This window comes from Priapulus caudatus, unplaced genomic scaffold (assembly GCF_000485595.1).
Source record: "Priapulus caudatus unplaced genomic scaffold, Priapulus_caudatus-5.0.1 Scaffold309, whole genome shotgun sequence".
In the NCBI taxonomy this organism is placed as follows: Eukaryota; Metazoa; Priapulida; class Priapulimorpha; order Priapulimorphida; family Priapulidae; genus Priapulus; species Priapulus caudatus.
This window is the reverse complement of record NW_014577370.1, coordinates 102,963-114,582: the sequence shown is the minus strand read 5'-3', so window position 1 is coordinate 114,582 and position 11,620 is coordinate 102,963. Positions and strand designations below refer to the sequence as shown.

General features: G+C 49.9%; 1 protein-coding gene across 1 annotated transcript; it reads right to left on the bottom strand.

The window, feature by feature from the left end:
- Positions 1–677: 677 nt before the first annotated feature.
- On the bottom strand, positions 678–9,041 carry LOC106808844 (serine/arginine repetitive matrix protein 3-like). The gene is made up of 12 exons (XM_014811731.1): positions 8,907–9,041; positions 7,691–7,768; positions 6,428–6,646; positions 5,867–6,094; positions 4,746–4,835; positions 4,315–4,428; positions 4,031–4,165; positions 3,200–3,325; positions 3,059–3,154; positions 1,698–2,821; positions 1,211–1,285; positions 678–692 (listed from the first exon to the last, which is right to left on the bottom strand). Exons 1-11 carry the CDS (start codon positions 9,039–9,041, stop codon positions 1,252–1,254), a joined length of 2,379 nt encoding a protein of 792 aa, XP_014667217.1. The 3' UTR covers positions 678–692; positions 1,211–1,251.
- Between the last annotated feature and the right edge of the window lie 2,579 nt (positions 9,042–11,620).

The window sequence follows — 11,620 nt, the reverse complement described above, 5'->3', positions numbered from 1 at the left end:
CCAACGTAACGCAGACAACGCAAAGCTTATAAGGACAACAAACGAACGTCTATACGAGAACATACTAAATTTTTAATTTCGTATTAACCCCAGGGGGGTGGGCACTCCATATATATTGCATGGTAGGTATGTGCCGTGGGAGAGACCCCCCTTTTTCACCCTAAACTTCCGTTCCAGTGCATCACATTTTTAAGAATATCTCGTTCCAGAGCATCACAAGATTACATTCTCGAACATAGCCAGTTCCAGAGACCCACAGTTTCAGGTCTGAGTTAGTTCCAGAGCCCCTCATTTTTGACTTTGCAGTGGCACATATCTACCATAATGTTGGGTGAGTGGCGCCCCTCCCCGCGGGGTATTTAACTATATAATCAAGATGGCATACGGCAACCTATCACGACATGGCCTGGAGATACTCAGTGTGTGCGCATTCTTGACATTGGCTTTGACATTCAGATCTTAATTCAGACAGACAGACTTTAAGACAGACAGACATTAATTCATCTTTACATCACTTGCATAATCCCGCATGCTACTGGCCTTCTTGGTAGTATTGCAATGCCACCTTCCAACTCCTGGATGGTGGTGATTCTTGGAGATTAGACAAGTTGCCACAGCCGTTTTACCAACGTTACTGCGGCCACGTCAAGTCGTAACCGTGGCAACTGAAGTTTCCTCGTTACTGCCTTTTCCTGCTAACAGATGGCGACACAACCGTTAAGCCTTGAAACAGTGCAATTCTTAGAAATCTTAGAAACGTCTTTCTAAGCTCTTCCAACTTTGCGTTCGGTGTTCTCTCTCTTCTCTCCCTGTCTTAATTTCATAGTCTCTCCCAAGCTCTGTCTCTCTTTTGTTTCTTACAGCTCCTCTCTCTCTCTCTCTCTCTCGCTCTCTCTCTCTCTATTCCATCACTCATCTATCTCCTTCCTTGACCCATCCCTTCTTCCTTCCATCACCCTTCCTCTCTTCCTTCCTTCACCTTCCCTCTCTTCCTCCTCCACCCTTCCTCTCTTCCTTCCTCTCACCCCTTCCTCCACTCTCTTCCTTCCTTGCACCCTTCCCTCTCTTCCTTGCTTCACCCTTCCCTCTCTTCCTTCCTTCACCCTTCCCTCTCTTCCTTCTCTCCGTTCCTTCACCCTTCCCTCTCTTCCTTCCTCTACCCTTCCTTCTCTTCCTTCCTCCACCCTTCCCTCTCTTTGGCTTCACTTACCTGGAAGCTGCACACACCTATTGAAGGAACGTCTTAGTTGTTCACTTATCGCACCGACAAATCTTCACGGACAAGCTGAAATCACACGACACACAACACATCTTAACTCGCCAACCTCATTCAAAATAAACCAAGAGTCGAAGACTGCCGTCCTCTGAATCTAAAAGATCTACTACGAAGAAGGACGAACACCTCTCGGAATAAGTTCAACGCCATAATCCGAAATAACTCGGTCAGTTGCATAAAAAAAATCGCAAGTATTCTACATCACACATCTAACCGAACAGGACGTGCGTAACGTGCTAATGCTATACGCGTGTATAACATAATATTATAATGATATTATAATAACGTATGATAACAGGGTAGTAAGTAGAATATTGGATCATTGCGATTAACGTGCGCGTCACTCGACACGAGCTCGCTCCGGACGTCGCCATAGCAACCAACGCTAGACGTCGCCGTGGCAACCGACGCCACACCTCACCTCTTCTCTGACGGCTCCCTCCTCTTCCGTCCCTGCTGCGCCGGCAACGCGCCATCCTTGACCTTTGACCTGGCGACCTCACCCGGCGAGTTCCCGTAGCAGCTGGGGGCGGACCGGGGCGATCGTCTGGCCTGTGCCGTCGCCGCGGCGACCGGCGGACGTGAGTACTTGGATCTCCTCTCCCTCTTCCGCGGCGCTCTCTCGGAATCCTCCCGTCGCCACGCGTCGTCGGGGGCGACGACCTCTCCGTTCGAGCGGACGACCTCCCTCCTGCTGCCGGACCGAGATCGAGGGGAAGTGAGGGAATTTACGCCGGAAAGAGGAGAGGAAGGAGAGGGAGAAGGGGGAGGGGGAAGGGGAGGCGTTCGGGAGAGAAGCCTCGATCGCCCCCGTGGCGCGGAGAGCCTCGGACGCCCGACACTAGAGGGCGCCGCCTTCCCGCCGCGAGCGAGTCGAGAAGCCGGAGAGACTCGCACGGCGGGCGAAGGAGGAGGTCCTCCGGTGGGAGGGAGAGGAGGAGACCTCGCTGCGCGCAAAGGAAGAGGAGACGCCGCAGCGGGTTTCGTGGTGAGAGAGGGGGGCCGCCCCGCTCCACGCGGTCTCCCTCGAGTATTAGTTCCTTGAGTATTAGTTCGTGGTGTGCTGGCGACACGTGGGGAGGGTTCCCCCGCGGGAGAGAGAGGAGCCTTCCCCGCGGCATGCGAGGTGGGTTCTCCCGCAGGAGAGAGAGGAGGTTCCCCGGTGGTGCACGAGGAGGGCTCCTTCGCAGAAGAGAGAGGAGGGTCCCCGGTGGTGCGTGGTGTGGATTCCTCCACAGAAGAAAGAGAAGCCTCCCACGTTACACGCGAGGGTTCCTTCGCAGGTGACTCAGCGGCGCGCCGGGCGGGTTTTCCGGCCTGGTTGTTGAGCGACAGCGCCACCTGGTGGTCGGTCAGATCCTCAGCGATAGTGTGCGCAAACTCGCCGCAGCGACGTCGCAGCGTCTCGTCGCGCGTCGGCCTCCCTCTCATCTCCTCCTCCTCCTTGATGTCCTGCGAGCACAAGTACTGCGCGAGGTTGGGCAGGTTGCCGCCAACCAACTTCAGCTCGGGGAAATGGTCGCGCGAGAGCCTCGCCAGCTCCATCTGTGGGAGAATAAAGTAAATCAGAAATATGAAAAAGTACAAAATATAATAAAATAAAATTTAAATTGCGTGAGAATCTAGAAGCATGCTGGAGGAATCGGCGGAAGACTTCTGCGATTGGAGCTCGTAAGTCGAACACAGTATGACCACACGTTGACTTTGGCACGACCCCGCATTGCTTCTTATGCGATCACGCATTGACCCCCATGTGACCTTCGCGTCGACCCCCCGGCGTACCAGTACGGCGTCCTCGCTGCAGAAGGCGACGTCAAGCTCTGCCCGGATCTTCTCCAGCTGGTGCGCGATGAGACGCAGCTCCTCCCCTCTCGCCGGCTTCTCTCCCTCTCCCTCTCCGCCCTCCTCCGCCTCCATGCCGACCTCTCCCTCCTCCTCCTCCATGTACTGCAGGTCGGCGAGCTTGTAGCGAAGCCGCAACTTAAGGGACTTAACGACGCGGCGCGCGCCGTGGAACGATGCGAGGTCCGGACGCTCCTGCAGCCACGGCTAACGAGACGAAGAAGAGACAAAAGGAGAACCGTAACATAAGAGCATCTAATCGACGACGCGGCGCACGCCGTGGAACGACGCGAGGTCCGGATGCTCCCGCAGCCACGGCTAACGGGACAAAGAAGGAAACAAGAGGAGAACCGTAACATAAGAGCATCTAATCGACGACGCGGCGCACGCCGTGGAACGACGCGAAGTCCGGACGCTCCCGCAGCCACGGCTAACGAGACAAAGAAGGAAACGTAAGAAACATCGCATTATTACGCTGCTAAGAGAAGAAAATAGAGCATCAAATAATCGACGACGATGACGACGATTAAGAAGATAAAAATAAGCTAAGCTAAAGATAAGCTAACGAGACGAAAAAGGAACAAGAGGTAAATCAAGGAATAGAACATCGATTAATCAAGCTGCATAGAGAAGAAAAAGGACAAGAGGAGGAATGAATTTAGAATTATTTGAGCCGCAACATGAGAAGAAAATAGAGCATTAAATAACCAAGTTGCAACAAGACGAAAACATAAAGAGCATCGAATTATTAAGCTGCGACGAGGGAAGAAAACAGAGCATCCAATTATCAAGTTGCAACAAGGGAACTCGCCAACATCACTGTCAACCCCCTTCCGAACAACGGGACCCTTACCCGACCAATACGGCGGCCGAGCGACGTTACGTAATGCGCTGCGCGGTTGCCGTGGTTACCTTCAGGGAGTCGGCGACGTCTGCACACTCGCCGCTGAGCGTGCGCAGCTTCTCGATCGCCGCGAGCTCCATCGTCAGCTCGCGGTGGAGCAGCGCAGAGAGAGAAGCCACGATCGAGCCGCCCGCCCCGTTCACCTGCAAGCGACAATGCACCTGTAGCATCTACACTTAACGAGAACACACCTGTAGCATTTACAGGTAACGTGAACCTGCAACCAACAACGCACCTGTAGCATATACAGTTAACGAGAACGCACCGGCCGACACATGCGTCATCAACTCACTATGTCTGCTTTCTTGATCTCCATCTGCAGAGCAACGCCATAGTTTCCCAGCATCACGTGAGGGTCGGCGGGCATCTCGCAGCCCTCCATGGTGGCGCCCCCTGGCGACAGGCACTGTGAGGAAAACCGACAAATGATGCGCTTGTTCGATCGATACGTGGCTCACGCACCGTTGCCGCGACAACACTCGATCTCATCGTAGACCGATTGATTAAGTGTTTGATTAATTGATTGATTGTTTTTATCGTTTTCGTTGACTTCACCTCTTGAATTTCACTAGCAAACCCCCATGCGCATTATTGTGATTATCATGCGAATTTATCATAGAGAATTTCATCATGCGATCCGACTTTGGACACGGAAAAACTGTGAAAATGGAGAAATGAAAAAGAGTGACCAGCATAGCGCTGACGTCCAATTTACACACGTACCGTCTGTACTGCTTCCAGCGCCCCCTGGAGTTGTGCGTGGGCTGCGATCGTCTCAGCCCTAGCAGTTCTAACCTCCGTCACCTCGCACTCCTGTAACGGACATAGGAATCGCTTAAGCCCAGCGCAGACTTGCAATTTTTGGTTGCTCGTCGCTGCAACCTGCAACCGCAAGCGATCGGTCAATGTGTCGCCGCGTGTGCGCACATATGCAATTTCGAAGCAATTCTAGAACAATTTGGAAGCGATTGGGAGCGACGAGTCGCTCAAAATCAAAAATCAAAACAGTTCGATTTCTTGCAACTCGTTGCAAGCGACCAGAATCGCTACGAGTTGCAGTTGCACGTTCCCGCAGACATAGCGATTTCACATTTTGATTGCGATTCTAAAATCGCAGCCGAGTTGCATGAAAAAGTCGCAAGTCTGCGCTAGGCTTTAGCAGAATATGCTAACTCAGTAAGTGAGTGACTTACAATAGAACACACTCAGTGACTTACAACAGAATACACTCAGTGACTTACAATAGAATACTAAGTCAGTGACTGACTAACAGAACGCTCACTCGGTATGTAAAAAACTCATTTCTAAATGAAAGTGTCAATGACACTGTAGCTCACCACAAAAAAGAACACAAATGAGTGAGTGAGAGGAAGTCAGTTTTAATTGAGCAACCATCGACGTACATTATAGAAATGAAGACTTAGAGTATATATGGGAGAACTCCCATTATATACTCTTGATAATTATATGTGTAATTTTTTATGTGAAAATAATAAATAATATTATATATAAATTAAAAATAATTTATAAACCAAATGAATCACAATTTGTGACGGTAGATGGCGCTATACCCGCTTTGATGTTTCTTAGCGATGGCGTTCGAAATAAATAGGTTATATGCTGCATTCCGACATGTTTTGTAAAACTTTACTCTAATATATATAGACGTTTTATCGACAGGGTAGAGAAGGAAATACCAATTTTGCATTAAAGATATATTGTCAGTGAAATCTTGTAAAACGAACCAGACGAGTGTGACACCACAGACTGTTAATGTGTCAAGATGTCAAGGTGAGGTAAAAAACCGTCCGAGGGTTCCCCCTCGCGCGCGCATGCCGTCGTACCTTCCACCGCGCGTACGCGTCGAGCGCGACCGGTAGCGCCTCCTGGATCGCCGTCTCGTCGCCTAGGTGCCGAGCGTGGGTCGTCTCCAGCAGCGACGTTGCCTCCCGCAGGTCGCCGTGGCGACGGTCAAGCGGCAGGCGGGCGACGTCGTCGACGAAGAGACAGAGCGCGGCGTGGTAGTCGAGACGCGCGGCGTCGCGGCACGAGGCGAGTTGCTGGACATCGTCCTGAGACGGGAACGAGATGGGACGTAGGCTAGTTAGTTAGGTACGATCGCATCTCGCGTGTTTCTCTCTCTCTCTTGCCTTCGCTCTCGTTCTATTACTTTCTCGCTTATTCTTTGTCTCTCCCCTGCTCTAACTCTCTCTTTCTCTCTATCTCTCTCCCTCTCTCTCTCTCTTGCTCTCTGCCTCTCTCTCACTCTCTTTCTCTCCCCCTATCTCTCTCTCTCTCTCTCCCTTTCTCTCTCTTGCTCTCTCCCTCTCTCTCTCTCTCTCTCTCCCTTTCTTTTTCTCTCTCTCCCTCCCACTCGCTCTCTCTCTCTCCCTCTCCTAGCTCACCTTCTCTGACGACAGCTGTATGGAGCGCTGCCGTTCCCTGTACGCCTGCGACGCCACCGTCACGCGACGAAGCGTCTCCATCTCCGCCGGCTGGACACGCGCCGTCGACCCGTCCACCAACGCGATCGCGACCTCCATCGCGTCAACCGTGGCGCCATCTGTGGGGAACTGCAGCGCCAGGTGGTGCGCTATCTTCACCTTGCTCGCGACGTCCAAGACCTGCGACGGCAGAAACAAACGCCAAACAAACAAACAAACAAACAAACAAACAGTTGCTGTTGCGACCACGCTGCTTTGCTCGTCGCAAATCGATCGATGTTCCCAATTTTACTCAAAAATTTAATTACCGGTACAACAAAATGATTCACCACTGCGATGGCTCAATGGTTGAGTGCTCGCCTCGTATGTGGAAGATCGGGGGTTTAACTCCCGGCCGGGTCATACCAAAGACTTAAAAAATGGTGCACACGGCTTCTCTGCTTAGCATTCAGCAAATAGAGATAGTGTGGCAAGTTAACTCGCAGTGCTACAGTGGACTAACCCCCTACTGTAGCATTTACTGTGAAAGCAGCTGCGGGGCCTCAGGGTTATAGAAACGGAGATAGGCACCGCCCTATGCACCTGTAGGTATACGCTATGCGTATGAAGGCGCAGGAAGGATATTAACAACGAAATGACCAAAGTCGATTGTAAAACCCAGTTTATCTACGTAAAACCGGGTTTATCGACGTAAAACTGGGTTTATCGGCCGATATTGATAGTTTAATTTGATAAACCCGGTTTTACGTCGATAAACCTAGTTTTACGACCGTAAAACCCAGTTTATCGACGTAAAACCGGGTTTATTGACGTAAAACCGGGTTAATCAAATTAAACTATCAATATCGGCCGATAAACTCGGTTTTACGTCGATAAACCCAGTTTATCGACGTAAAACCGGGTTTTTCGAATATTGGCACAAACCGCTTTCCATAGGCGTACACATTCTGCTATTGTGCTACACACACGTACGCACGCACGCGCACGCACCACACGCACGCACGCACACACACGTATATATATATATATATAAATATTTATATACGTATAATATACGTGGCATTATTACGTAGCATTATTATAATATATTATTAATAACTATTTTTTATATATTATTAATATTATATAATTATTAATATATAATTATTATAATATACGGGTGACTATTTTTTTGCGTTATATGCGTACTACTGCAGATCCTGATGGACAGATGGCGCCACGTACCACATAGTTTTTAGACTGCGTGACCTGGCAGACGCCTTGCTTCGGACCGACTGATATGCTCGCATCCGCACCAGTCTCCTGCAACACAAGATTACATTCAGGAAGAATGAGAGACACGAATCATGACATGTTGACATGTGTGAGTAGTCCTAGTCGCTAAAGGTAACACTCGTGCACACACGCACACACGGCGCATATACAAACACAGTCTGCTCTCTCTCTCTCTCNGTCAGCCGTACCGGCGAAGTGGTGGCAATTTGCTCGTCCAGGCGTCTGCGTTGTCATCTCTCCCAGCCGCGCCGTGGTAGCATCCCGGGGCGAATGGTAATTGAGCGTTTGACGTGCTCACCAAAGTTTGTAAAATTTGCCCGGTATGGTAATGTTCATTCCGGCGCGGCCTAGTGGCTGGGTGGGCCCGTGGCGCAAACGGCGTGCACTCCGCTGCTGCTTCGGGCCACCCGCTGGTTGACGACACTGTTGTTGCTGGCGTCGCGCAGACGTCCTGTCGCGCTGGCGTCGCGCTGTCGTTGCCGGCTGGGCGTGTCGAGGTGGTTAGAGCTGCGTCCTCAATCCATCGGCGCGGGCGAGTCATATCCGTCGTCTCGTTGTTGTCTACGGCGGAATCTCGCCGCGCCGAGGAGGTTGTGCGCCACGCTGGTGGCGCCTCCCTCTCCGACACGCATAATGCGGTAAGGCATTTGGGGCCCACCCAATGTAGAAGTCGAGCGCAAGTACCTGAGGGTCCCACCTAACCCAGAGGAAGGGGAATTGCATCCTCCATGCGCGGAAAAGTTCCCCCCAGTCGATTAGCGTGGAGTATCGCTCTGCGTGCCAATTAAGACCGAATCGCGCACAACGAGGCCGGCGGGGAACTGGGAGGAGACGATGGGGCTATCCAAAATGGGGGCTAGAATTAGTCGGTGGTCGTCTGCGGCCGCCCCTTCCCACCACGAAGTTGAAGCAGCCGTCACTCCCGGTGGGGGCAGAGGTATGCTCCCACGTACGAGTGACTGGCAGGCCGTCGCCTCGTTCTATTGCGCACGCGCATAGCCAAGTCCGCATCGATCAAAGCGTCGTCTGCGGCTATCTCGATAGCCTGAGTGAGCGTCTGCGGTTTACGAGTCAGTAATAATTTCTTTGTTGAAATCGAGAATAACCCGTCGATGAATGTATCGATTAGCAGCTTCTGAATGTAGTCTGTCTGAATTTTGTCTACGGTCATCGCCTGCATTGCCAAGGCTTGCAAACGATCACCATATGGCCGAATATGCTCTCCTCTGTTCTGTTGAAAAGCTTTAATCGCACTCAACGCCTGCTCTTCTTGCAACGGGTCAGCGAACCGCTTAACCATTCCCCGGCTTGTCTTTCTCTTGTTCCCAATGGATGCAAGTTGGAGGCAAAGNATCAGAAAGTCTTCCCAGAGACAATAATCTAGAAAAAAATAAGACGCGAGCCGTAAACTTATACAGTAAAGTGGGACTCCCACTGTGTGAGTGTGGCACTGGGAGAGCAAGGTAACCCACTTCACTTGCCCCCTTACTAACTTAGTATGCATGGCATATATAGACTATAGCTATAGAACAATAGTCATACATGCGTCTAAACAGAGGAATTGCTCCGACCTGTGATTGGTGGATAAAAATAGAATTCGTGACGTTTCGTTTAGATCATAGCCGCGCGTGTATTAGCCTATGAGTAGCGATGCTGATCGCTCGCGCCATATTGTCTACAGTCTAGATTTGAGCAACAATCATTTTAATCGAGGCAATGTAACCACTTTCAGATGACGTAACTTTTAATATATATCTTATTATGAAATCAAACTTTGTAGTCTAGATGAGAAGCGCCTCAACCGTTTAGGTTTTTATTTTATGAATTTTTACCGTAACCGTTTTTGAGATAGAACGTCAGGGTTCTCCAAGAGCACTTATAGCCTGGCGGCCCGCCAGGCTATTGTCGAGCCCCGCCATCCTAAAATGTACCCGCCACTCTAAATATCATAGCCGCCATGCTAAATATCATATCCCCCGGACCCCCTTATAGCCTTCGGCGATTTGCAACTAGGACCGTAAAGGCAGCACCCGCCATGCTATAATGAAAAAGCTTGGAGAACCCTGAACGTGCTAAAAACGCAACAAAACGTAAACGGGGCTAGCAGCGACCTGGCATGAAGCGCGCGGCACCGAAATTTTTCGAACGGGACCAAACTTCGAGCCGTTTTAGGCAGTATAAGAACTCATTAATATCACTTGTTATTGATATAATAATGTAGACCATACCTTACTGTTTATCTGTAAGGGTGTTTCTTTTCTGTTAAATAGTTACATCATTGTGAAAATTGTATTTTTTAATAACAAACGCTTCGAAAACAACTTTCCAGACATCGCTTGAAAAAGAAACACCCACCATTGCAATCCTCATTCGTCCGTCTATTTAGATACGTCATCATAACCAATTGAAAAACAGTTCTTATACTGCCTGAAAAGCATTTTGTAAACCAATCTCCGTGGGCATTACAGCTAGGTAATCATAAAGGGGTAAGCTGTTTGCTGATTGGCTGAATCGGACATGGCGTGTCACTCGTTTCTTCCAGTGTTGGTAATAGACTGGTACCCGTTTGCCACCTTCACTCCGGCAAGTATCCTTCGCTACACTGACGCGTTAGTGTAGCGTGTGGAACTATCGACCGGGTACCAGTCTACGCTGGTAAACACGGGCATGAAAGCCGCATGATGCAGCCTAAGTCAATGTTAAGGCCCGCTTATGTCGGCCTTACGACCTAGTCGCCGACAAGATTTGAATATCGTACGTCAAAAACCGGCCAGATCGCCGATAAAATCGACATGAGTTCTCTTACGGATCGAAAATACGGTCGCCGACTGCGATCGCAGGAATAGAACATGTTCTATTTCTATGCGGCTGTCGGCGACAAATCGTGAGTGGCAGCCAATCACCGCAGCGTGTCGAGTCAAATGATTATCAGAAGTCACGTGATTAATAAAATGGCAGCCTACACGCCACTCGTCAGCAGTTTACAAGGAGGGATTATTGCACAAACCCTTTCTCAAATATATATTAAGTTTTGCGTATATCACATAAAAAAAATTTCTGCACATGATTATAACGATGTTCAGAAAATTGAGAATAGATTTACGAAGTTACATGATGTTTACTGGTAAAAGCGCCATTTTGTTGGTCACGTACGTGACTCGTTTGATGTAGACTGGTCCCGGCGTCAAGCTTGCTCTGTTTGTGCTAAAGAACTGCTTGTGCTAGAACAAATACTACTGGGGCTGCGAACCCGTCTACGTTTCATGCAGGAACGCTACGATCTGATCGGCGATGTGCAGCGTAGTCACTTCAAGTCGACATGAGTGTTGCTACACTGCTAATCGGCGCTAAAGTAGTCGCCGATAGTAAAATCGTAGACCGACCTGAGCGGGCCTTAACCCTAACCCTAATCCTAACCCTAACCATATCAAATAGTGACCAGGGTACGTTCCGGTATACCGGACCTTACCCAGGTTACGTTCCGGCAGTACCCTGGGGGACATAGACCCTATGAGCAATACTAATACTAATAGTATTAGGCCTACTATTAGTACTGCTCATACTCATAAGATCTATGTCCCCCAGGGTACTGCCGGAACATACCCTGGCCTGGGTACGGTCCGGTATACCGGAACGTACCCTGGTAATTATCTGATATGGTTAGGGTTAGGGTTAGAGTTAGGGTTAGGGAGTAGGCGTAGGGGTTCAAGGATAGAGATGATGTCCAGTACGGTGATAGAATGGGATGATGTTAGTTGATAAGATAGGACTGGACATCTTCTCTATCCCTGAGCCGGCGTGGGCGACTCTCTAGACTCGTTAGTGGAGTAGGCGAGGTACGGTCCGGCATATTACTATTAGATAGTACCAGCAGAGCAT